At 46.4% G+C, this 27,298-nt stretch overlaps 1 protein-coding gene across 1 annotated transcript; it reads right to left on the bottom strand.

The window, feature by feature from the left end:
- Positions 1 to 964: 964 nt before the first annotated feature.
- Positions 965 to 21,891, bottom strand: LOC135887224 (opsin-5-like). Its single transcript, XM_065414996.1, has 5 exons — positions 21,804 to 21,891; positions 16,971 to 17,133; positions 14,805 to 14,932; positions 5,000 to 5,328; positions 965 to 1,543 (listed from the first exon to the last, which is right to left on the bottom strand). The coding sequence occupies exons 1-5, from the start codon at positions 21,889 to 21,891 to the stop codon at positions 965 to 967; spliced, it is 1,287 nt and encodes a 428-aa protein (XP_065271068.1).
- Between the last annotated feature and the right edge of the window lie 5,407 nt (positions 21,892 to 27,298).

Raw genomic sequence — 27,298 nt, 5'->3', positions numbered from 1 at the left:
CAGGATCATCTTAGACCCAAATCCTTATTTGTAGGACAGGGCTTTATTTTATATTAGGCCTGGTCTACACTACCCGCCTGAATCGGCGGGTAGAAATCGATCTCTTGGGGATCGACTTATCGCGTCTCGTCAGGACGCGACAATCGATCCCCGAATCGACGCGCTTACTCCACCAGCGGAGGTGGGAGTAAGCGCCATCGACTGGGAGCCGCGGCAGTCGATTTTGCCGCCGTCCTCACAACAGGGTAAGTCGGATCTGATACGTCGAATTCAGCTACGCTATTCGCGTAGCTGAATTTGCGTATCTTAAATCGACCCCCCCCTGTAGTGTAGATGTAGCCTTAATGGTGGTGGTTTGGGTAATATGGCATAACACAGAGTGATGTCTCTTGAGATTTAATACAATACTTAGTGCTTATATAAGGCTCTTTGGAGTCAAAGCACTTTGCAAACATTAACTACTTAATCTTCACAGCTCTCCTGTGGGGTAGATGAGTGGGAAAACTGACATGATTAAGTGACTTGGTTGCAAAAGGCTACAGGAATCTGTATCAGACCTGGGATCAGAACTTCCTAGCTCCCAGCCTTGCATGCTAGACAATGCTTCTCAAGAGAATAAAGTTCATGCGTGGCCATCAAAGCACCAGAATATGGAAAAACAAAGATAAAGGGCCCTGAGGAGCGTATTTCAGTGGAAACATCCATAACTGTAATACACAGTCAGATTTTCAGACACCAGTGTCCCTTTTTACAGGGGCAAATTGTAGGTCCAAAATTGCAACAGCAAAAATGGAAGGCTGGTGTACAGTTTTCTGTATCACATAAAGGGCGTTTTTGCAGGTTAGGACCCATCAGGCATATACACAGATTTTTTTTTTTTTTAATATATGAAGCTAAAATATTCCCTGTTGTCTAGGATGGGGAGGCCTAGCCCTGCTCAGGAGCTCCTGGCCTCTCTGGATGCTCAGATAAGATCTTTCACAAGGTCTGAAGGCAGAACGTTTCCTGCCACGCTTGTAGTCCCCATTCCCGACTTCTTCCTGGTAACAAGCACCATGACCTGCACGGTCCTTTTCAGAGCCGGCTGGCAAGCAGGCCTGTCTGCCAGGAGATTGGGCCTGGTTGTAGGGTCGGGTTGCTGGGTGAGCTTATAGCACCTGGGATAGTTACTGAAACATTCAAAAGTGTCGTTGCAGTTCCTGCAAGCCCCAGGGGACTCAGGGAAGGCTGTGGAGAGCCTGGCAGAGGTTCTGCCCTCTCTGGTCTGGAAAGACTGGAGTGTGATGACACTTTGGTGGCTGCAGCAGATGACGGCACAGATGGCCTGCAGCAGGGACAGGTCTTTGGAGAGGAATTTCTGGAAGTTGGGTTTGAAGAGCAGATAGACCAGAGGGTTGTAGGTCGTTGAGGACTTGGCAAAAACGGCAGAGAGTGCAAAAGCCAGAACTGGAACCTGGCTGGCATCTCCAAAGGCTGCCCACATGGCAACAATTGCATACGGGGTCCAAGCAGCCAGAAATCCAATGCACACAGCAACGCTTAGCTGGAAGAGAAAAGGAAATGACTATGGTATGAAGCATAGTGTTCCCCCAACACTCATGAAGTGCACACAGGCCTATGCCAAAATCCCAAGGCCAAGCAACCCTAAGCTTTGAGAGGATGGGAGGTTACACTTTGAACCTAACTCCAATTCAGCCATGGTCCCTAAGGGCCAGAGCCAGCCCTCTGGCTCAAACGTTCCAGATCAAACTTTTCCTCAGCAGCCCCTCTGTAGCATACACATGTGTACAAAGAATAATAATAAAGACAGCTCCTAGCTTTGCAGTGAGCATTTTGGCTGCCATCCCATCTGCAGCAATGTATCTGAGGGGAGAAATGATGTCACAGACCCCTGGCACAATAGTTAGGTGGGTCTCTGTTTTTCAATATTCCCTCCCAGTCACCAACAGACCATCCACACTAGATATGTTTGTGGGGTCAGGAGGCCTCACTGCAGGAAATAGATAGCTCCTGAGAGAGACTGTGGTGCTGAAAAGAAACCAGGTGGTGTGTGTGATATCCCCTTTCTGCCTTCTCCTGCTGTGAGGTCTTAACCCTATCTGTATGTTGGGATGGATGTCCGTTGGGGTGGTATTTTGAACACAGTTTGAGAGCCCTATTCCTCTGTGTATTTAAATAGCTATGATCTGAAAAGCTGTGTGATGCTTGGACGTGCAGGAAGGTTCAGTATGTAAATGGTTAAATTGCCAGCCGGCAATGTAACATAGGCAAAGCAAGTCAGCATGTTACAGCTCAGATACGTTAGTTGCTTCAACCATATCATTCTGTTCTATATCACATAGGACGTTTGTTGGGGAAAGGTTAAGAATCCTGAGGCTTTCCTTATCATGATGAGCTGTGAAGGCAAAAAGCACAAGTAGGCTGAACATAATAAGCTCTTTGGGACAGAGAAGAATTATTGTATTACAGTCACACCAAAAAGCCCTAACTGGAACAGGGCCCTGTTGTGCACAGTGAGAGACAGTCTCTGTCCCAAAGAATGTATAATCTAGAGAGAGACAGCAAACAAATGGGGGGAGGGGCATTTTTCCTCCCATTTTACAGATGAGGAACAAAGGCACAAACAAAAGAAGTTAGTGGCAGGGCTGGGAGCTGAGTGCTGGTCCAGTGGTTTCACCACAAGTCCATCCTTCCTCCTATACCGCACGCACATTTGAGTCTATGTTAGAAAATCAAATTTTCTTCCTTTAAAAAAGGCATCAATTCTTTTGACAGACTTCTCCCGCACCCCCTGGTAAATTATAGTATTAGCGGTAGACTGGGGAACAATGAGTCATGAAGGCAGCATTTTTTTTATTATTTCCAAAGTAATTTAATATGAAAACAAATCCATCAGATGGCTTTAAATAAGGAGGAGGAGAAGGGATGTATTACTAGCAGCACAAATATAAACACCTGGAGAATTAATCTGGCTTGGTAAATACTTCTACTTTTCAGAAGCCTTCAAGGAGTCTCATTATTTTAGGTGCAAATAAATATGGACTCGTGTGGACTCATTCAAATGCTTGACTCAGAATTCCAAACAAACCAGTGTTTGATTGAGTGAGCAAGACCCTAGCATGTTTGGATATTGCCTCCAGGAAGCTGCCTCCATCTGTCACTGGTGAAGGTGGCTTTGCCACCCTGGCTCCAAACTCCTCCATAATAAAAGGAGAATGTGTTTGCCAACAAATCAAGGCAGCTCTGGGAACAGTCAGTTATGCTGCTGTCACTAGATAGTCAGGAAACGCTCAGATTTTGAGATACGGGGGTGGGGGTGGTCATATTTTCAGCCTGCACTTGCCTTTGTTTTAATGTTTTGTGCCTGGGGAATGTGGGGGAGGGATGGAATAGTTGCAGACAAGATTATTTGTTGCTGATCTGATAAGATTTTTTTCTTCTTTCATGATCCTGTGTGTTTCTTTCATGTGTCACTATACAGGGAAATGGTAACAGCCATCTTTTCCCTTCCTATTTTCATGTTCTCAATTATTTATTAGCCACGCTTTCCCACCCCTCCATTGTGTGTCTTGACTGCCAGAGTGCTTAGGTGGTATTTGGATAGTAGTATACGTATTTTTCCTTTTGGAGAGGAATAGAAATAGGATAGAGCTTCAAAATTTGGAGCCAGGGTTCAGATCCAAATTTCACCCAAAATTTGAGGGCCTAGCATCTGGCTTTTGGTTTGGGCCTATTTCTAGGGAGGAGCAAGTGTCTTCAGAATTCTTAGTCTTCTGCTGAGTTTGTCTAGATATACTTGGGCCGATCTTCCAGTGACTCAGCAACTACAAGCCTAAAATGTGTGTGCATTTACTGCAGCTGTGCAATCAAATGGGCTAACTGTGGACCTAATGTAACTAATTAGCCATGTGCATGCATATTAGGCATATATTTGCATGCCTAGCTTGTTTGAGAATCTGGCCCTCAAATCCTGGGCAGTGTTCAGGGCGTCTCAGCTGACAGAGCAATTAATTGCTCAGGAAAGGGTAATGAACCCTCAAACTTCTGGCATCAGCTGATCCCTACTGGTGTTAGGAAGGAAAGGCCCATGCGATCAATTGACCAGCAGCATGGAGAAGAGGAGGGCACTTTGCTCTCAAGCAGTGGTGCTCAACCTATTTACCATTGTGAGCCGCATACACAGCTCTCTCTGTGTCACGTGGGCCGCATCCACACAATATGTATACTACCTGTATGGCCCTGAGAATGTCACCTGGATTGCAGCTGTGTGCTGATTGGGCCACAAGCAGGTTGAGAACCACTGCTCTAAAGCATGAGGTATTGGCCACTGCCAGAGGCAGAATGCTGGACTTAAAGTACTAGTGACCTGATGCAGTAAAGCAAATCCTGTGTAATGCCATACTGTCCTCTTCAACCAATGAGCTGGGCAGGAGTTCCAGCTGCACTAGAAGACCATAGGAGTGAGAGATCATTGAGTCCATTCCCCTGCAAGATCATCCAGCCCCCACAAGCCATGTATCAGGCCCTACCCTGGTAAGTGATGATCAGAGAATGGAGAAGAGATACAGGCAGTGTCTGATGTTTTACCTTGTCTTAGAAGCTATGCTCAAGCTGCAGAATTCTGCTGCAAACTGGCTCAGAGCTTGAACTTTCCCAATAGTTCAGCAGGCTCAAATCAGATTATTTTTTCCAGTTATTTTTTGTTTTAAATAATTGATAATACTTAGCACTTTGCATGCAAGGATCTCAAGGAGCTCCACGAAGCTGGATGAGTATCATTATCCCCATTTTACAGACAGGTAAACTGAGGCACAGAGAGGGGTGTTGGCCTGCCTGAGGTCACAGAGGAAATCTCTGGCTGAGCTGGGAGCAGAGCCCAGAGGTCCTACATTCCAGTCCATGCTGTATCCCCTTAGTAACACTTTCCCCATGTGTGGTGAGAGATCTCCCAGCAAAGCCCCTTTGCTTTCATTGCTGCACACAAGCCCCATTGCCCTACCTTGACAATCAAGCTGTGCACGCTGTTGGCTTTGCTCTGCAGTGACATGTGCTGCTTCACGGCTCTTCGGGACACTTTCACAGTCCAAAGGATGAGCGAGTAGGAGATGAGGATCAGAAGGCAAGGGAAGAGGTAACAGAAGATGAAGAGGGCCACGATATAGATCATTGCCTCCCTGGTTGAAGCTTTCCACTTAAGGCAGCAGGCTGTTCCATAGGGCTCTGGTCCGTAACTGCCCCAGTTGGCTAGAGGAGCTATGGCAAAGACAAGGGCGTATGCCCAGACACACAGTAACAGGACACCAGCGTGTGTGGGAGAGAACTTATTGCCTGCAAAGAGAGAAATGACAGCAGTTGGCAGGTTTCCAAAGAAAAGGGCTGAGCTCCCTCAGTTCTGAGGGGATGGCTTTCAGAAAAGGGCCATAATCTGGAGCCGTTTATCTGAGCCAACCCCAAATGTAGGGCATTGAGATGAAATAGGACACACATATGACCGCCACCCTCTAGTTCTGGTTTTAGAAAGGCAGGTTAGCATTATCATCCCCCATTTTAAAGATAGTGAAACTGAGGCACCACAGACCGGCTAAGTGACTTGCCCAAGGTCACAGACAAGAGGCAGAGCTAAGAACAGAACATGTTTCCTGCTCCCCAGCTCTGGGCTTGTCCCCTGATGCATGCTGCTTTTGCTGCAGGTAGCAAATGCTCTTTTGGATTGATGAGATTTTTTTACAAACCCAACCACCCTTAGCAGAGATCCCCTCTCCCCTCCCCCTCCCCACCCCACTACGCTTCTCAGCTTCAGTCAGTAGCGTTACTTGAATAACTATTGTTCTCAGTTTTTACTTTCAGAGGAATTGTGTGAAAAAGTGTGGGTAGCTCCTCCAAGGTTTTCAACAAAGCTTTACATTTTACATTACATGGGCTCAGGACTGCGTTTTCAAAGGGCTTCTGGAATTTGATGCACAGTAAATAGTCTGCACCTCTGCGCATGAAACGTTGCGTATTTACACACATGCACGGCTGCACCTGCAAATACTTTCAGAAGCCATTTGAACATGTGTCCCTTAATGTCAGTGCTGATGGACAGCTCCAGTCCCAAGGGGTATAGCCTCCTCTTGGTATGTGCCAGTCACTGCCATTTGTTTTGATTGTAGTCACTGTATGGATGCATCAGCAGCAGATTATGGCCCCCACCTTCCCAAGTAATACTCTAGCAATGCTGACTGTAACCCAAAAGGCAGCGTTTCCTCGTATCTGCCATGGGCAATGATCAGAATGGGAATCCAATACACATGTGCACTGAAGGCTGATTTTGCGTGTGTGTGTCTATATACCTGGAACAGGCTGGATTGGGTATTTTCATACATTACCGTATGCAGGACAGTACTTAATATTTGACTTTAATTTGGGTCTGAGTCTCCGGTGACTGGTGTCCTAGCTATCAGAGTAAGTTGTTAAAGACAGACACCAAAAATATGGTGCTTTGGAATTAGTGTTGCTGAGGCCTGCATTTTCAGTAAGATGCATGTGTAATTACACACCTCAACCGGCACAAAGTTACCATGAACATGTGCACAGTCATGGTCACTGCATGCACAAATGCACCAGTCTGTCTCTCTGGGTTCTGAGTATGAGATCCACGGTCGCTCTGGTCTTCCCCAGGAAGGTGTGCCAGAGCCTGGGCCCTGTTGCCGAGAAAGCCCTGCTCCCACAAGCTCCACTGGAGGTTGGCAGCTTCTTTGTTCCTGAGAAAAGCAGCTGTGAGGGAGGTGTTACTTCAGAGGGCGCCTCTCCCTGTGACATCTCAGGACAATCCCCTGTAAGGCCTTGAAGTTTAGCTCTGAAACCTTGAATTTGATGCAGTGTTTCACAGGGACCCTGGGTAGTAAGCAGAGCATCAGGAGTTGGGGAGAATGAAGTGCTCCTGGTGACTGGTGTTGCTGAGGAGAAGACTGCTGTCTTCTGGAGTTACTGAAGCTTTCCTGATGTTGGAGTGTTCATATCTAGATCCAGTGAGCGGCAGGAGCCCAGCCTGGAGGGTTGGAGGGCCTTGATCTCTACGGCCAAGCTTCTTGGCTAAGCTGAGGTGCAGTTTTCTGGCTAGTCACAAATAAAAAAGAACAATGTGTGTGGTCACAGTGTGACATATGCTCATCAGCAGTGAGGAGTCCAGGAGGGCTGATGCCACCATCTTCAGCAGAGACCTTTGATGCAGGGCAAGGTGATGATAATTGGTAGGTCTCCAAAGTGTTTCTGTCTTCTCCCAGCATCACCTGTGTCGTGCTTGGTTTCTTCTTCAGCCAGGCAGAGGGAGATGAGGCTATTTGCAATGATATATAGATGACGTCCTCTGTGGTGTTGGCATTTGAGACCATGGTGTTTCATAGTTCCCCATAGGTCTTAAGAGTTGGAGAAGGAGGACTGAGCTTTATGGGACTCCACAGATCCTTGGTCTGAGGGGGGAGGAGGATTTGTCTATCGCCCTTCTCTCTGAACATCTTATAAGGTAGGACAAGAGCTATCCTAGAGCAGTCCTGTCAATTTCTGGTACAAATCAGGTGGCTTTCTGGAAATGTAGCTTGAAGTCCTCACGGTTTGCAGGCACATTGTCCTATATCCAGTGGGTTAAAGTCATCCCTGGTGTAACTCCAAGTAGGATAGAACAAAAAGCTGTCAAACAGTTGGTTGCTGGGAAATGAACCTTTTCCACTTCACTGTAGTTACTTTCAGTGAGATGAGATGCTGATTGTTACAGGGAGCTCTGCCCATGTAGCAAACTCTGGGCAGGCAGCCTGAGCCGCCTGCCATTCATCACTTTGACCTGTGTCCAGCCAGGAGGATGTCTCCGTGAACACTGTGCACAACATGGCACTCCTGAGCTGAAGCAATCAGCCTTGGCTTAGCAGAGAAACACTGGAATGGATAACAACAATCTGCCTAGAGCTGAGGACCTTGGAGAACTTAACAAACACTAACTAATGAAGCCTCACCAAGCCGCTGGGCCGGGCAGTACACCAGGGCTTAATTTGTAATGAAAGAGGTGCTGGGGCTCAAGCAATTTTTTTTACTTTCATAACTGATGCACCAAGTCCCAGAGGTGCCGGGGTTCTGAACTGCCAAGCCCCAGAGGTGCCAAGGCTCAGCCCTGGCACAAATGAAGCACTGCAGTGTACACGTACTCTCATCCCCATCAGACAGCCAGGGAAAACGAAGCCCAGAAGGAGGTTGAATGACTTTCTCCAATTAGCGGTAAAACCCTGACTGACTGTAATAGCTAGAAATCCTGGCCTTCCTCTTCCATGTGGGGGCCCATGGAATTCATGGTAAGATGATTCACATAACCAGGGGAAATTGAGGTAAAGCCTGTTTCACCTGAATAACCGGAGAAATACCCAAGAGTGAGATCTACTTCACTGGCAATAGTCTCACATGCAAGATATGGAGAGCATCAGCATTTGGATAGTTAAAACTGGACCAGGCACTTCTACTTCGTAATATTCCCTTTCCCCCACTCCTTGCCTTCTAGGGCTTGTCTACACAGGGGAAGGAGGTGGGGTTTACTATGCACTAATTTTGGGGCTGAGTTCATTGAAATGACCTGTGTACACACAACACAAACCCTTCAAGCATAGTAGCTCTGCAGTTAAAGTGTACTCTATGCTACACTTTGAAAGTTCACTGCATATTGAGTGTGTACATTCTTTAGAGCAGGAACTGTGATTACTTAATCATCTGTATAGTGCCCATTATATACATTTATGTATGACAAGCGACCTACAGTATAAAGGCTAGTAATCAGGGCCAAAGTGCTGAAGAATATGCTGAGGGGCAGTCCTGCAAGTTCTGTCCTGTACTGGTTCCAGGGAAGATGGCTTTGATGGACCTTTTTCAGCTCCAGTTTCTATGAGTCCCTAAAATTCTGGAGGTGAAATGCTAAGTAAGATGCAGATTTCCTAAACCTTGATGAAAATAAGGGTTTGGGGGAGGCGCCTGGGGGGATTTGCATCTGGAAATGGAGAAAGATCAGAGCTTTTATTTTAAGTTTTAAATCAACAGCGTTATCAGAGTTTCCTTCAGAAAAGCCAGTTGATGAAACATGAGTTGGGTTTTTCTCTGAGTTCCCTCCCCCCTCCCTTAAATCCTAAACTCTCTGATCTTCTAAGGGCTTAATTTAAAGAGCTAAATCTTCAGACATATGTCGGAATAACTTTTCTTTGAAACTAAGCAATTAAAAATATGCTGAGATTAGTCATTTCCTAGTGGAAAATGCACAAGTGCATTACAGGAAGATAAGCTTGAGAAGCCACACAACCAAGTGCAGTAATCATCTAGAGAGCAGAAACAGAAATTGCAGAGGGAAAAGATGCTGGTACCTGGCTGTCTTTTAACGGCCAAATTTAATCTTTCTTTTTTCCCCACCTTTTGTGATAATTTCTGCAGTTATACAAAGTGATCCCATAAGCTTTCTGTTGGCTGCTTAACTGAGGTGACTTCCTTCCAATGCTATCTCTATGAATTGGACCGTTAGCCTCTAGGGACAATCTGCTTTGTGGCTGCCGGTCATGCATCTGCAAAAGTTTGCAAGCAAATCAATGTGTCCCTGCAGCTTGGCAGTTGAGTTCAGCTGTGGCAAAGCAGGGGTTTGCATTGTGCAGAATGGAGGCACACAAGTTTGACAGAAGCATTAATGAGAAATCAGCTGAAAGTTTGGTTCTGACTTTCATCTAGTAATATGCTAAGTAACAGTGGCATTTCTCTCGTGTCCTTCATTTCTTTCAAAGTACTTTACATACAAGCAATTAATTATTGCAAATCCCCAAATGGTAGGTCACTATTTATTATCTCCATTATACAGCTGGCAGAAGCACAAACAATCAAATTACTTCTGCTAATGTAACACAGGGAGTCATTGGCAGAAATGGGACTAGAACCCAGGCGTCCCTGCTCTAGCTACTGGGAGTCCCTTTCCCTACCACTAAGGTCTAGGTTCTCCAAAGAGATCGCAGACTTCAGAAATGTGAAACGTACCTTCCTGCACACGAATGGGCATTTTGCACATGGAAATGGGGTAACTCCTCCTGTCAGTATTTGTGTATGTGCGATCACACCACTGGGGTATGCAAAAGTGTGAATTTGCAGGTGCCTTGTGCCGCTCCAGTCAGAGAATGTGGCCACTAGTGGCATTTGCCAAGCAAAGTTCTATAGGAGGTTTTGTGTTTTGTTTGTTTTCCTGCAGAATTTAAAATTTGCTTCTCTCCTTCTGGTGCTGCTTCCTCCCACTGTGTGGCTGGGCTGGGAGAGTGTAGAAAAGAAAAAGATTGAGAGGGGAAATGCCAGACATGCCTGCTAGAACAGAAGGCACATTTCCAACCTGGCTGGAGGTATATGCTCCCAAGCGGGGCACAGGCAGCTGCCACTGGTGGTTTAAGGCTCAGGAGCTGCAGAAGCTCATTACCACAGTTTGTTCTTTGGGTACTTATTCGTTACCAAGAGGGACACCAATTTAGTCACTTAGCTGTGTCTGGATTCCTACAAGGTACATGGCATGTTCTGCTAAGCATGATACAGCTCCTCAAAGGGCTCTATCCTGCTTATTGGAGTCAATGGCAGAACTCCCATGGAATTCAGTGGTGCAAGATCAGGCCCTAATTACCCAGCATCGTGGCCTCCTTTGAGATGCTGCTTTGTAGGCTGGCCTGGGCTTCCCTTCCCAGGCACACCATTTCAGAAATACGCTGCTGTGTGTTAGTTAGAGTGTGTATAAATCACCAATCTACCAAATATCAGAGGGGTAGCCGTGTTAGTCTGGATCTGTAAAAAGCAACAGAGAGTCCTGTGGCACCTTTAAGACTAACAGATGTATTGGAGCATAAGCTTTCGTGGGTGAATGCCCACTTCGTCGGATGCATGCATGACGAAGTGGGCATTCACCCACGAAAGCTTAGCTCCAATACATCTGTTAGTCTTAAAGGTGCCACAGGACTCTCTGTTGCAATCTACCAAACTCAGCCACAAGATGGATGCCAATGCAATGAGTGACTGAAATCCAGCTATTCAGGTCCTTCCCACACAGTATCCATCCTGGGTTGCTACAGAGGGATTTTATTGGAGAATATATCTTGGAGAATTTGTCTGCAAATCAAGTTAATATTGTTGGTTTCTATTATATTTATATTTGTCTGTAATCCAAAATCTGTGAAGATATATGTTGGTTGGCAGGTTCAGCTGTCTAAATGAGAAAATGCAAGTAATTCCTGCAGGACAATATAAAAACATATAGGGTACATTTACAGATAGGTGTCTGGACCTCAGCTCTTCTTTTGTGGGTGCAATTTGTACCCCAATGTTTGTACCCAGACAATGAACTGCAGGTGCAAATCTAAGTACATGTCTCTTTAACTACCTGATTCATACCCACATTTGGTGTGTTGCAAGCACTCAGATTAGCATCTACAACTAAAGTCCAGGCAAAAATAATGCAGGTGAAAATTTTGCTGCAAAAGGGAGTTGCCCCATTGTGAATTTGGCCCCACAATGTTAATTATTTCCCAGTGTTATATATGTCTTGCCAATAGTGGATCAAAATAAAAGGTCAGCACTGAACATGTCACAGTCAAGCCTGCCCTCCATGTCCTCCTGGTACAGCCATAGGGAAATACTGCGTTTTCTTGCAATATCATGGTTAGATAAATAGCAACAGTTTAGAGCCAGATTTTCATGCCACACCTCATTTCTCATGCATGAGTCTGGCATACGCTCACTACGGTGTGCCTATGTATAAAGATTTAGGCTCTAGTTTGCACCACTCAGATTATGCTTCATGATGCAATGTACTTAAAATACAACCCTCCGGGAGTGATGTTCCCACTGGGATGAAGCCTAGGCAGGTTATTGTCCTACTCACCCTTCCCTTCCCAAAGGCTGAATGGAATTCAGCCCAACCTGCAGCCTCCGTGCAGCCACTAACTCGCCGTGGCTGTTCCAGAGCCCACCTCAGACCCTCCTGTTGGGGGTGGGATGTTCCTGGCCCCTGCGTTTGTGCAGTTGTGGATCCAGCGGCTCATCCTCCAGCCTTCCTCTATTGCCCACTGCACTGGCCTGTCTGGAGCAGGCAGGGAGTCCCTCTCCATAGCACACAGAGGATTCAAAGACTCCCATAGACAGCTGGTCTTCCTGAGGCCCCCATACATGACCCCACTGTGGGGTTTAAGTAGTGTGGAGGGTGGATGTTACCCGCAATGACTACATCTGCCATCCAGCCCTAATTTGGGGGTGGGAATTCTCCCAGGCTTTCCACGCATGAGATTATGAAAACAGCTCTGACTCGCTAGTGTTTTCTGGCCCTGCTATGAAAGCTGCTTCCTTGGCATTAGCTAAAGCACACCACTTTGCCAGAAAAGATTCAAGTCCTTTTTGCAGCATTCGGCTGTCTTTTTATTGGTGCCCCAGGGCTCTTGCCCTGGCTGTATGTAAGAGCAGTGCTGGTTCCTGTAGCATGAGCCTTTTCCTCAGTGGAAAATAGCCTTTCTAACAATCAACTGCAAATGAACAACTAACGATCCCAGCAGCCCTCCAACTCAGTCTTCCCCCAAACTTCTCACTCCCTCACCAATCTCAGCCCCTAATAAACCCCTATCTCCTAACGTGTTTTGGGGCCTGCTTCTGCCACCCTTACTCACATGGGCTAGTATCTGACACTGCAAGTGCTTCCACTGATTTCTGAGAGACCACTTGGAGTCAGGTACTACTCCATGTGAGTAAGGCACTGGAACTGGGCTCTCGATAAATGCATATGCCCTGTATTGTGCCCTGAAGGTCCAGTGACCTGAGCCGTTTCAGACTGAGGGCCCCTCATGGAGAATGTTCTGTTGCCACCTCCCTCTCTTTTAAGTGGAGGCACTCTCCAAAGTAGGAAAGCCCCAAGAAAGCTATCCGCCATGTTTCACATCAGAATACATGAGACAAGAGGTCTATGAATTCACTCTATCGAGGAGGGGTGGGGAGGGGAGATGAAGGCCCAGACATTCAGAATTACAAGTGCTCATCTGTGCATGCTGTCTGTGTACCTAATTTGGGTCCACAGCTGCTAATCATCCTCCAAAATGGCAATAAGCATTTACATGTCCAATCACAATAATTGTGTGCACAGATTAGGTGTGCAAATGCATGCAAACTTATGCATATACAGTCCTAAAAATCTGGACCTAGAATACATTTTTGTTTTGCTATCTCTGCAGTGTAATCTGTCAGAAATAGGGCCCTACCAAATTCACGGTCCATTTTGGTCAATTTCACGGATGTAGGATTTTTTAAATCCTAAATTTCATGAATTCAGATATTTAAATCTGAAATTTCACGGTGTTGTAATTGTAGGGGTCCTGACCCAAAAAGAAGTGGTGTGGGGGGTCACAAGGTTATTGTAGGGGGGGTTGCGGTACTGCTACCCTTACTTCTGTGATGCTGCTGGCCGTGGTGCTGCCTTCAGAGCTGGGTGGCTGGAGAGCAGCGGCTGCTGGGCCGTCACTCTCTGGCCATCCAGCTCTGAAGCAGCAGCGCAGAAGTAAGAGTGGCGTGGTATGGTATCGCCACCCTTACTTCTGCGCTGCTGCTGGCGGGGCGCTGCCTTCAGAGCTGGGTGCCCGGCCAACAGCCTCTGCTCTCCGGCCACCCAGCTCTGAAGGCAGTGTGGAAGTAAGGGTGGTAATACCGTGACCCCCCCAAAAAATAACCTTGCAACCCCCCCTGCAACTCCCTTTTGGGTCAGGACCCCCAATTTGAGAAACACTGGTCTCCCCGTGAAATCTGTATAGTATAGGGTAAAAGCACATAAAAGACCAGATTTCACAGGGGGAGATCAGATTTCATGGTCCACGATGCATTTTTCATGGCTGTGAATTTGGTAGGGCCCTAGTCATTAGGATCAGTTTGGATAAACCCTGCCTTGATTGTGAACAACTGGGGGGCCGGGCTACGATTTTCTTTGTATTTCTGTCTTGCACAAAACCAGCCATATGGCTAACATTCAACTAAAAGATGGTGATTAGATCTGAATAACCCTTAGACTGAGAGCCATAATCCAGGGAACTTCCTAAATCAGATGTGCAGCATTTCCACTATGCAAGGACAGAGTCAGTCAAGCAAAATGCATTTAACACTAAGGTAGGAGCTCACACATGCAGCATAACTGTCTTTATCTGCAGCCCAGCACTCAGACTGGTGTGAAATTGCCTGGCCCGAAACAATCCATGAAATCCTTAAAACCAAAAGACACACAGAGCAGTAGGGCAAAGGGGCAACAACCACACTGGCACCCCTAGGAAATAGCTTTTGGAAAGGAACTGCTGATCCATAGATCCCAATGATCTCTGGGAGCAGCGATCACTCAAAGTGACGCCCCGTTGTGTGTACAATTAGTACATGGAAAGGATACTGGAGCTCTAACACATCGCCCTATTTAATTAGGGGTTGTGAAATAATAAATTTAACTTGCTCCCACCCACACTTCTAAAGACCTGCTGCGTTGATTGTATGGCACCAAACAGTAAATGGGATGGTGATGAATTTACACTTGCAAATTAAAAGAGGAAAACAAGTAGCTATGGTATTATTGTTTGTGTTAATTAGAGTAATTTAAAATGTTTATGAAAATGTTCCCTAATGGAGAGCTTTTCAGGGGGCTGTTGCCAAGAGATTTGTGACTAACCTAAGTTGTGAAAGAATGGGGACGATGGAGTGAGGTTACTGGAAGTAATAGCCAGATGGCAGAAGTGGAGAGAGTAACGTGGGTTACACATCCCAGCACCTACCACATGCTGGATAACAGACCTTCAGGCAGCAAACCGTACTTAGCACTGTCAGGCTGGTAAGACTGCAGAGGCCAAAGAACATGCCGGAGAATGCATAGAATGTGCACATCGCATGGTTAAACAGCCATCTGGAAGGGAAAAAGCATCAGGTAAAATCAAAACCTTCACGTTTACACCACGTGCTGAGCTCGCAAGGCTTGTGATTCTGTTGAGAGGGAACTTGTCTGAGTTGCTTTGTGCAGTTCATGAAGTCACATGGGTATTTCCCACCCGGCATTTCAAATCAGACACTTGATTACAGAAGTTTGGCACCACTCCAGCTCATGGTTTGACACAGAAAGCAAAACTACCTAAGCGGAAGAGCTGGGCTCTAGGAGGCTGTTCTGGTGGATGCAATGGAATGGGGAAATAAATGCCTAGGGCCTGATTGTCTAAGGAGTTGTGCATGTGGTTGTGCCCCTACGGTACACACCGTTATCATGACTGTGAGCACAAACTGAGTCATTGTGAATGCAAATTACCATGATTAGCTAGTCCCACATGCAGTTGTACACACAAGCTGCATGTACTGCTTTTAAAAAAAAGCCTTCTATATATTTAACTGAAACAGTTTCACTCTTTGCACATTACTGTTGGAGTGTCAGTTTCAAGGAAGTAGTAATAATGTTTAGCACTTTTCATCCACAGACCTCAAAGATCTTTACAGAGGATGGTTAATATCATTAGCCCCATTTTACAGATGGGGAAACTGAGGCACGGAGAGACAAAGTGACTTGCCCCAGGTTGCACAGCAGGTCAGCGGCAGAGCTGGGAATAATCTCTGGTCTCTTGACTCCCAGTCCTGTGTCCTAACCACTAGTCCACGCTACCTTCCTCAAAACAGAAAGGTGATAAGTCGGTTTCAGAAGGACGCTGCACGTGGCTGAAAGGTTTTGTCCTAGCAAAGCTCAGTTTAAATATGCTGCAGCACCTGCTGGTACATACTGTACAAGTCCCGCCAGCCCCCTGCCATTGGGTGGAGCCAGAGTAGAGGTCTGCTTGGGCCTAATTTTAATTGGGCCCAACCTGGACCCAAACCTGACCTGAGCACAGCCGACCCCAACCCAACTGGAGCGTGTCAGGTCAGTTCTGAAAATTATTCCACCCAAATCCAACACTTTGCCCTGAACCTGTGTCGGCACTGCCCCCTAGTCCTTGAGTCCCTGGGCCTGGTGGGGGCTTCCTGTGCTCTACGTCCCATGGCCACTATCTGTCTCTGGCTGCTTCCCTGTGGGGTTGGGCTGGCGGCTGCGTGTTCTGCTGGTGCCACGCTGTGCTGTGTGTCGGCATGCTCACACTGCAACACACACAGAGAGCAGCGAGGTGGTGCCAGCCAGCAGGAGTGGGGCACGCAGCTGCCACGGCCTACCCCCCGGCCAGCAGAAGGTGAGCAGAGATGACCCAACCCGAGGCTGGGAGGGTCAGGTTGTTTTCATACCCAAACCAAACCCGACACTTGTCGTCAGGTCCTGCAGGGTTGCAAGGCACTAGAGTAGGGGACCTACAGCTCATGAGCCACATGTGGTTTCTTTGGACCACGTTTGTGACTCTCCCTACTGCCCCATGTGGATACATCCCCACAATGCCACATGGATTCAAATAGACTCCAACCTGCAACACCAGGCACTGGTCAGATTGATGGCTGGGCTCGTATCTCTTGCTGAGCTGTGGGGCAAACCAGAGGAGGGTGAACAAGGGAGCAGCGTAAGCCAGTGCAGGGGACTAATTGGAGCCACTGCCTCTGAGAGGTGCGTATGTGGTGGCCACAGAAGGGCCAGCAGCACTAGCCTATGTCTTGGGGGGGAGTTGCCGAGGGGAGGCGGGGGGATGGCTCTTCCTGCTGAGGTGGCTCGTATCTGATTATATTTGGCTCAGTCCCTTGGGAATGATCCCTGTTCCCAGTGCAGGATATGAATTCCTATTAGGACAGATCTGGGGCCAAACTCTGCTCCCACTTACACTGGTGTAAGTCCCTTGCCTTCAATGGGATTATTTCAAATTTACATCGCTGTGATTGAGCTCAGACTTTGGCCCCTAGTCTTCATTCCTTCTCCAGGTCAAGGCAGGATTGGCAAACTGACACCCGCAGAAATGCCCGTTAAATGCAATGCCATGCAAATGAGCTACCTGTGTGCAAAGAAGGATGGCGTGGCCAAAGGGAAGAGGGTCACCGTCATGCCCAGGTCACTGATAGCCAGGTTCACAATGAAGAATTCAGCAGGCTTCAACATGGATCTCTTCCGATAGGCCACCAGCAAGAGCAGGGAATTTCCAAAGAGAGAAACTATGCCTGAGAAAAGGCAGAGAGAGACAGACCCAGTATAGGATACCCAAGCTCGATAGCAGCAGTGCAGTGCATGACATAGGGACAGGGAGGGCATGTGTGCAGGTCTGTCTTGCTGGTCACCTACTATCCTCAAACACTGATGGGTTGTGTTTATTTGGCAGCCGTGTACGTGCAGAGATGCCGCTCACTGCATGTATGAATGTGTAAAGGGAAGAACAGACACAGATCTCACACATGCAGATTTCCCACTTTAGGATCTGTGGGGCCCTATAACACTCTGGGTCACATCCCTTGTTAATTGCTAACCAGGACTTTGAAACATGCAAGGAGAAAACTGCTTCTCAGCTTTTACCCAGCGTCCACTGTGTGCTGGTGCAGGAATTTGGAGTGTAGTGAGTACATGGGGAATACTCAGCCGGGACAGACGTGATCAATAAAGCACTTGGCTTTGTACCTCTGCTGCATCAGCACCTTGTGCAATGGTTAGCGAGCATTTGGCAGGCAGGCTGGCTGGAGACAAGAAGAAGGGTTTTATATGGACTGCTCAAGCACTCTGTCCAATCTGTCTGTTCTAGCTCTTGGAATGATATAGTTCACACTGGGCATGCTCCTTCCACACTAACATTACCTCATCTCCTCTGCATAGTCATGGCCATTCTAAGAACTTGGTAACTGCCCTTTCAGTTTGCATTAAGGAGCTCCAGGTAACCAGATATAGGGCAAGAGCCAGGCAACTCTCCAAGCTCTCCTGGATGCCTCATTTTCACGCTATACAAAAGGCGGAAGTGTCTTCAGGCTTTTCAAGGCTGGTCACCCCCTGGTATATGATCTGCTTCCAGGACTTGCTGTACTTGGCAAAAAGAGTGTCTTCAGCTGGCACAGTGAATAACAACCATTAGAAACCTAAGGGCATGAGGCTGCCTGAGCACTTTTAGAGCAACTTTAAATGGGAATGTAATTGTTAGATGCTTTGGGGATGGGGCTGCCGGCAGAATGTCAGTGAAACGGACTCTGGGAGCAGAGTCCAAGGCAGAGCTGAATTCCTCTGACTGAAGACAGGGAGCCTCCAACCCTTTCCAGCCGGATAAATAGTGTGAGCTTTGTGACAGTGTTGTTATGGTGGTGATGCCAAGAAGCTGAGCATGTTCCGCTTTTAATTTCTTCCTGGCAATATCTCTAGTGTGAGTCTGTGCTGTACAATATTGTGTTTACAACATAAACAAAAGGACATTATGAAGATTAGGGTAAATCCAGCCTAACCAACAGGAAAAAGCCATTTGTTTCCTTGGAATGTATTTAAAACAACAGTGGTAAATAAATGTTCATACCAGGGTTTTCTTCCTCTGTTAAGTAACATTAAAAGAATTTTCCTGTGTATGCACAAAGGGGAACCTAGCTACTCAAGGGGCAGGTTATGTGGGACTCGAATTAATTCCCAGTGGATTAGCTTGTAAATGAAATATTATAGTTACAATTACATGCCAAAGCTGTATAATGGCTAATATAAACATGTTATCCTCAATAAGTAGGACTCCTGCAGGGGAGACTTGCTCCCAGATATATAGTTTTTGAATGCTTTTTATGGGTCACTTAAGGGGAACTAGTTTGCAAATGCATATCCTTGTTTCCAGCACTGCTAGAGGACTCCTCCACAAAGCTATTTTGACTCCTTCCCTCGCCTCTTCATTAGCTGTATTCTACTAGCTTTATTATCTTCTAGGATCTTTCTTAGCTGCATGCAAGAGCTGCTGACTTTCTCAGTCTTACTCAGAATGGCATGAAGCAGGCTGGTTTTTTCCATGTATGCCATTTCATTATGTGAGCGGGTGCACGCCTGTGTGCACATGTGTGTTTGTTCCTGTGTCTGTTTCCATATGCGTGTGTGTGTGTTGAGAGCTCTGGTATGCACACGTCTACCTGTGTGTGTGTATGGTCATTTGTGTAGTTGTGTGTTTGTGTTTCTGTGTACTCCTGGTGTGGTTGCATGTGTCTGTGTGTTGTATGTGCACTCTTGTGTGTGCATTTCTGTGCATTGCTTGCACACCTCTCATCTTACAGAGGTCAACACATGGGACACAGAGTGAGTGTATGAGCTCAGGCTGTTTAAAATGACATGGGATCCATTTCTTCAGCGTAAGTTCAGATAAGATTTCCTGCGACCTTGCTTTGCGATCAGTTCCTGGTTTTTGAAGTGAGTTTTCTCTGATAGTAAAAGTGGAAGATCACCACCTTTGGGTGGGATGGAGGAAAATTAGGGTGTGAAATGCAGCATCCCAGGCAGGAGTGTGGGCAGACTGGTCCTTCCCTTCCCTCCCCTCCCTGGCTTTGACTGGGAATCAGCTATTGCAATGTTGCTAACCTCAAGCATTCAAAAGTCGACTTGGGCCCTTAAAAACCAGGAGGTTTAAACAACCCAAACAAGCTGGATTGTTTTTCTTTTACCTTATAGCTCTTGAGCCTTCAGGGGGCACTTGGGGCACATTTTCAAGTTTTTCCTCCACCACAAGAGCCAGAAACTTTGTTGAAAGGGGAGATTTACATGTAATCACATGACTGCATGTGCCTGGGCTCTGTGAGAAACACCAGATGTCACAAGACTCATGATTAAATCTCGAGAGCTGGCAAGGCTGCTGTTGGGAATCTTTCGCCTTTAGAATAAATTGCCACCTACACACACAGCTCACAAGAATGAAAATACAAGGACTTGACCAGCCTGGGCCTAAGCTGTGGGGGGATGCAGAGGAATGGCACAAGGCCGGCTCGTTGGTCAGGGGACAGAATTCTGACCTAGGAAGTGGTCTTTGAGATGTAGGGCCTGGATGATCTGTGTCTAGGTCTGGCGCCCATGCCTGATCGGACGCCCTGGGTGATCACTTTATGTTACAAACTATTTATTTTTTCCAGAGGCATCCAAGCCATTAATTCCTTCTCTCCCTCACAGCAGAGATCCTTTGTTCAGCGCCTCATTAAGCATCTCCTAGCCGTAGACAGAAGAGACGCTGATTAATTTACCTTGCTATCTATTGAAACCTGAAATGAACAAGTCATTGAGAAGGCAGCTGTGTGGGACAGTGTGTCAAATCCTGTTTTCAGTTAAACTGGTAACTCTACTGGCTACAATGGAGTTATTCCACTTTTACACCAGTGTAACAGAGACCAGGATCTGGCTCTATGGATGTTTGCAGATTATCCTTCATTTTCTTTCAGGATTTATTCACCTCTCCTCACACCACAGTGTGTGTCACAGGGCTTCACTCACAGCTCACCCTCATTCCTAGAGCTGGGCGAAGAGAGCTCATTCCTTTCCCAGAGGATTTCGGTATTTCGACATTTGGTTTTGTTTCAGTGAGGAACTAAATCAAAAATTCCAACATTCTCTTCAAAAGTGAATGGAGCCCCAGCCTCAGGGTGGTTTGCCTGGTGACAGGGCCGGCTCCAGGGTTTTGGCCGCCCCAAGCAGCCAAAACAAAACAAAAAACAAAAACAAACAAACAAACAAAAAGCCGCGATCGCGATCTGCAGCGGCAATTCGGCGGGAGGTCCTTCGCTCCCAGGCGGAGTGAGGGACCGTCCGCCGAATTGCCACCGAATACCTGGACATGCCGCCCCTCTCCGGAGCCGCCGCCCCAAGCACCTGCCTGGAGCCGGCCCTGCCTGGTGAGCTGCCCTGCAGTCACAAACCCTGCAATCCCTGGGGTTCCCATCCCCAAGGCAGTCTGCAGGGGCAGCCTACCCCAGAGCCACACACCCTGGAAATTCAGGCTCACCAGCTGGGCACCAAGTAGCTGCCCAACAGCCAGAAGGACAAGCTGGCAGGAAACCAGGCATGTTTCTTACAGGAACTCCACTGGCACTTTGGCCAAATCGAACCATCTCCACAGAACATTTTGATTTTGCGGAATTGACAAATTCTGCCAAAAAATTGTTTTATTGGAATTTTTCTGACCAGTTTTTCTCCTTACTTTCCTCATTGTTATTTTTACAGACAAAACACTGCTTGTCTTACTCATGTGAGCAGGAGCAGCCCCATGGGAATCTATGGCATTGCTCACTTTAGCCAGGATTAGGCCTTGTCAAAGCATGTCTTTACACCTCAGCTTTGCTTATTGGCTTTCAGATGTCACCAGTGCCCCCTGCTGATAGTGAAGGGCAGTTCAGAGGTGTACACACTCCTTGAGGTTAATGCATTTTGCATGCTTGAAGCTAATAATAATGCTAAGTAACTGAGGCCTGATTCTTCTCCCAATGGCTGGCTGCGGTAGGAGTTGTATCAGGGCCTTATATATCACTCTTCAACTTCAAAGCATTTTAAAACATGAATAAATCCTCACAACCCTTTGTGAGGGAGATATGTACTACTAGCCCCATTTTGCATGTGGAGAAACTGAGGCACGGAGCACTGATGTGGCTTGCCCAAGGACCCAGAGGAAATTGGTGTCAGGAGTAGAACCCAGAAAGTCCTGTGTTCGTGCCATACTTGTCTGTGATGGAGGAGAGTGTGGGAGGGGTGAGCTCAGATGAACCCAAAGGACATGGAACACTTTTCTGGAAGTAATAAACTATTAGTGGAAGTGAATGTAAGGTGCCTGAATCTCCCTGTGACAGACATGTCAGTAGTTTTTGCCATGGAGATGGGTGTGAGATCACCTGCGTAAGAAGAAGTCTTTCCTTACCAAAGAGCAAATAGAGTGTGCCAAAAATCAGGTCTTCTCTCTCTGATAAGGTGGACGTGAACGCTGAGGAATCAGAGGCATTTCCCATCTGCAAAACAGAATACAAATGTAAGGGGAGGTGAATTTTTGTTAATTAAGGAATGTTCAGTTTTCCCTCTTCCTGCGGGAGCATGGCTGTTGGAAAGACACATTTTTGGCATGAGGCCTTCCTCAGGCTGTGGACAAACAAAAGTCAGCGGCTGGAACTGCATGTACATTGCATGGGTGCCGTGAATAAAGGGAGTGACACAGTTCATAAAGAGTGTGGCGCTCGGCTAACTGGCTGCGCAATGGGCTGATGGTAGGATCAGACTGGACTGCATAGCTGCTGGTCATCTCACTCAGAGCTTGGTATAATTAATTACAAATTACACTGACTAGCTGCAAGTTCATACTTTTTAAAAGCATCTGACTTAGATATTTCACATGACAAAAAGGCCACTCGCTGATTCAATTGCCATGTTCCTCTCTATGGGTGAAACCTGGCCCCATTCAAGTCAATGGGAGTTTTGCCCTATTTTAGCGAAGTGGTTTTATATCAAGCATCTTTCTCATCTGCCAGTGGGATTCCTTAGGGTCTGACCTCCATTTTTCACATGTGTTAAACTCATGCAGATTGCAATGGGCTATATATGCTCACAAAAGATGACCAGTAGAAACTAAAACTGAAGGGCTAGGTTTTCAGCCAAGCCTAAGGCAGCCTCCAAATATGCATCACCACTTCTTTGCATGTGCAAAACCCTCATTTCCACCTATGTGCCTGGCCTCTGCACACTGATAGCCATTTACACACGCAAAACACCCCCAGAATCACTTTTGTTAGGCCAATCAGTTGCTCACACAAAAGTGGGGGTGCTGAAAACATGGCCTTGAGTGGCTGGTTATGACTTTCTGCCCACACAGGCAAGAGGTTGGTTATGGTATACATCAAATACAAATCAATGTCTTTCTGATGGATAGATTTATCTGTTGTGGTATTTGTGGTGTGGATAACACTAGAGACTGGACTGCAACCACACATGCCACTGGGCAACATTCAGTTAGTTGTCTGAAAACATAGGCTCACTGTGCAATGGCAATTAAAACAGCTAACAGGATGTTAGGAACCATTAGGAAAGGGATAGATAATAAGACAGAAAATATAATGCCACTATATAAATCCATGGTACGGCCACACCTTGAATATTGTGTGCAGTTCTGGTTGCCCCATCTCAAAAAAGCTATATTAGAATTGGAAAAAGTACACAGAAGGGCAACAAAACGATTAGGGGTATGGAACAGCTTCCATATGAGAAGCGCTTAATAAGACTGGGACTTTTCACTTAGAAAAGAGACGACTAAGGGGGGATATGATAGAGGTCTATAAAACTATGAATGGTGGCGAGAAAGTGAATAAGGAAGTGTTATTTACCCCTTCACATAACACAAGAACCAGGGGTCACACAATGAAATTAATAGGCTGCAGGTTTAAAACAAACAAAAGGATGTACTACTTCACACAACACACAATCAACCTGTGGAACTTGTTGCCAGGAGATGTTGTAAAGGCCAAGACTATAACAGCGTTCAAAAAAAGAATTAGGTAAGTTCATGGAGGATAGATCTATCAATGGCTATTAGCCAAGATGGTCAGGGACACAACCCCATGCTCTGGGTGTCCCTGAACCTCTAATTGCCAGAAGCTGGGAGTGGACAACAGGGGATGGAACACGTGATAATTGCCTAGTTCTGTTCATTCTCTCTGAAGCCCCTGGCATTGGCCACTGTTGGAAGACAGGATGCTGGGCTAGGTGAATCATTGGTCTAACCCAGTATGTCCGTTCTTACGTTCTAATCAGGTAGTAACCACTTTCTGTCACTATTAACCTGAGCTGGATTCAAACTGACTCCTCTGTTTTGAAAGGCTCCCCAACCCATTGCCTAGGCCCAGAATCATCCAGTTCCCTTCTTTTAAACTTTCCTGTTCGTGAGTCTCCTGGTTTCATCCAGGAACCTAGCAGAAATACAGTTTTCATGGTATACAGCCCAGGCAAACCCAGGTGCACTGTGAAACATTCAAGAAACCCTGTTCCTGGGAGATTCCCACTGCAAAGACGTTCAGGACTATTGGATGCTCCTCTGATCTGAACCACCAAACCTTTTTCAGATTCACTTGCAGCTAGTATGTCTTAGCCAGTTCTGTCAAAGATGGCAGGCAGGAGGACCTTGTTGAAGGCCAGCTGCTGATCTGAGCTCCCCTGGGTGAATGTTATTTGCTAAGGACTGATAATGTACTCAGCCCTGTGCAGGGCAAAACCAAAGACAGGCCCTGCCTTAAGCAGTTTACACTCTAAGCATAAAAGAAGGGGTAAATCCTGCTCCCTTTAAGTCAAAGGCGTCAAGATTTCAGTCAAGATTTCACCCAAGATGCTCAGGAAGACCCAGAGGAAGAGGTAGGTTTAAGGCTTGATCCAAACCTCGCTGAAATCTGTAGGAGTCGTTCCATTGACTGCACTGGACTTTGGATCAGGCCCTTACCTGTGAGCAGTTGTCTTACTGTGGGGCTTGGGGTTTGTTTTTATTAAGTTGATGACGCGTTAAAGTTTGTTAGCCTCATGGACTATGTGGGTCTGTAGAAACTTCCCCCAAACAAAAAGGATTACACAATTTTTGTCCTCAGGTTTCACCCACGTCCTCCCTCCAACAAAACAATCAACTTTGTATTCAGTTAAAGAGTGCGTCCTGGATTGAAAGGCAAACAGCTAAAGCGCTGAAGGCAATTTAATAATGTGGTCTGTGGTTATGTCTCCATGAGCACTGTCTAAAACTTCTTTTGTTGATGTTGCCTGATTACTCCTTTCAAGCACTCTCGTGATGGGTGTAGTACAAGAACCTGTACAAAGTAGAACAGAATGTTCTACCCCATCAAAGCTGCTGTTTGTTCATTAACTCAGTTTACCTAAAAATCCAAAGCCAGATCCCCAGGTGACATGAATCAGTCTAGCTCTCCAGCTATCCACAGAGCTAGGCCAGTTTACCCAGATGAGGGTGTGGCCCCAAGTTTTAGAAAAGCAAGACTTTTCCCACAGGAAACAAATTATGATCATTCTTCTCTTGCAACGAATGGACCTTAATTTTTATTTTTCGTTAAGGACAATGGGATGCCAATAAAGAACACAATACGGCCACACCTTTATTCGCTTCCTGCCTGTGCCTGCAGCATCTTCCATGACTCCATGTAGCCTGCAGCCTCGCTGCCTCCTCCAAGTCCCTCTTAAAGGTTCACTTGGTGAAGGTACCCTCCAGCACTGATCTCCTGTCTTGCTTTCACCCATCTCTATCCCCAGATTACATGCTGCAGTAACAAACAAATGATGCCGTTTTATTTTGAAATGATTCACTCCTCTCTTTATCTTTGAAAAAAGAGACCTACTTGGCTGAGGCCACCCAGAGAGGGAATGACGGAGCTGGAAAAAGAGCATCAGGGCCTGATTTTCACAAGTGTTTCACACCAACAGTTCCAGCAGATTTCAATAGGAGCAGAGATTGCTCATCACCTCTGAAACCCAGACACCAAGAAGCTCTAATCACTGTGGGCCAGATTTTCAGGCACACAATATGTGGAGCATACACTTGCGCGCCCCTGCTTTACGCCTGCAAACGTCAGCACACATGCATGCATCAGTGTAGAAAATGTGAGGCTATATGTCTACTATATACAGGGCTAAATTGTGCCTGTCCCTTCACACAGTCGCACAGTTGTGTAGGAGAAGGATACAAGGAGTCTGTCCCACCTTACGGCATGCATCTAAGAACTAGGCACAATTGAAGTTCTGTTGCTGTGAGGAGCTCAGGGACTGCTCCCTCCCTGCTCCCATGGAGAGCACCCTGTGGTGCCTCAAAGGGGCCATGGTCCCATCTTCCTCCATCTTACCAGCCCATAAAGTATGACTGGCATGTTGGGGGGGGGGGAGTAATTGAGCATTCCTAATGCTCACCAAGAAATTTTATGGGATGTTGTGCCTTCTAGTGCCCACCCTCTGCTCGGGCGACTCCACCTCACCCCCACTACAGGGATGTGCCTTCAAATCCCGAGATCCTGTCATGATTTGTAAAGAAGTAGTCAGTGAGCATTCAATAAAAAATGTCCTTGTCAGGGTAATCGCACACACAGCCATGCTTTTTGATTCCAGCTGCTAACGGCACTTTCCATATGGCCTCCAATTTTACAGTCCATCCAGGGTAGGTTCACAGTCTGTGGACACTCTGCCATGTGCTACCCCTTCCATGAGTTGCAGCACCTCACATGCAAAGAGGCTGGATTCCAATACATGCTTTTTGGAAAGAGATGATGCTTCATACCATTAAAAAGCCTTCTGCAGCCAAGGATGTATGGCTGCATCTTGAAGATGCACCAAGTGCCAATATTGGTACATCAGCCTTAGGGTGTTTTTTAATGATGATCCTTTCTTATGCAATTCAACTAACTGCTATCCTGTGGGTAACAGCAAATTCCCAGGCCATGGAAGGCTACAGGATTTGCTCCTGGCAACCCAAATTCTAGTTGTGGGGTTTGTTTTAAACCATTTCTGTACTAAAATGATTGCACAAACTGCTTCACGGAGATTCCTGCTCCATAACAGGACTTTGATTTTACAATCAAAAGGAGTTAAATTAAAGGAATTGTCTATTTTATATCCTTGGAGCCCACACTTTTTAAAAAAAAAAGTCTTGTTGTTTCTTGCACTATACACCAGGGGCCTGATCCTCAGCAGGTGTAAATCAGCATTGCGCCACTGAAGTCAATAGAGTGACACCAGTTTTACACCAGCTGAGGACCTGGCTGCAGTTCTTCATTTGGTGATGTGCTGTGAAACTTCCGAAACCATTCACGTACCAGCGGGACCTTTTCTAATTTCCATTGCCATGTGATATCTGAAATGGCACTAGAAAGAAGATGAGGCAGACACATCTGTTTGTGAGGAGCCATTGAATCACCTTCTGTCCCCACATTTCATGGCTGTTTCTGGTTGGTAATTTGTTTGTTTGTTTGTTTACTCCAAGTACTTCCTCATTTAAAATCCTGGCAGGATAGACGGTAAGCTTGCTGATATGGGTGTATTTTTAAAAAAAAGTTAAAAAGTTATGTTCACTTTCTTAGGATGCCTAAGTCATCATGTTTTATTGGTCTAATTAGTTTTCCTGTTATTTCATGCAGCTGAGCCAAAGGTTCCAAGGTGCTTAGAAAGTTAATAGGGGGTAGTAAAGTGGAACGTTTGATGCTTTTCAGAATATTCACTCCCTCTGCTGATAACAAATAAATGGAAAAATATTTTACTCATTTAAAAAAAACAGGGGAGGGAGGGGAGGAAATAATGAGATAATTATGTTTTAATGGCTGCTAGCCTGCTTCTGGGATGTTTAATACCTGCATTATTTCTGTTCTTTTCTCTCTGCCCCCCACTTGTGTACCATAT

Source organism: Emys orbicularis, chromosome 12 (assembly GCF_028017835.1).
Source record: "Emys orbicularis isolate rEmyOrb1 chromosome 12, rEmyOrb1.hap1, whole genome shotgun sequence".
NCBI lineage: Eukaryota > Metazoa > Chordata > Testudines > Emydidae > Emys > Emys orbicularis.
The sequence above is the reverse complement of the archived record's forward strand: the minus strand, read 5'-3'. Positions and strand labels throughout refer to the sequence as shown.

What these genes read in the sequence shown, in the direction of transcription:
- LOC135887224 (XM_065414996.1), bottom strand. Translation starts at nt 21,891, where the DNA reads ATGGGAAATGCCTCTGATTCCTCAGCGTTCACGTCCACCTTATCAGAG. An exon ending in CACACTCTATTTGCTCTTTG is followed by an intron (nt 17,134 to 21,803) that starts GTAAGGAAAGAC and finishes GCCTTTTCTCAG; the next exon opens with GCATAGTTTCTCTCTTTGGA. An exon ending in GGTCTGTTATCCAGCATGTG is followed by an intron (nt 5,329 to 14,804) that starts GTAGGTGCTGGG and finishes CTCTCTTTGCAG; the next exon opens with GCAATAAGTTCTCTCCCACA.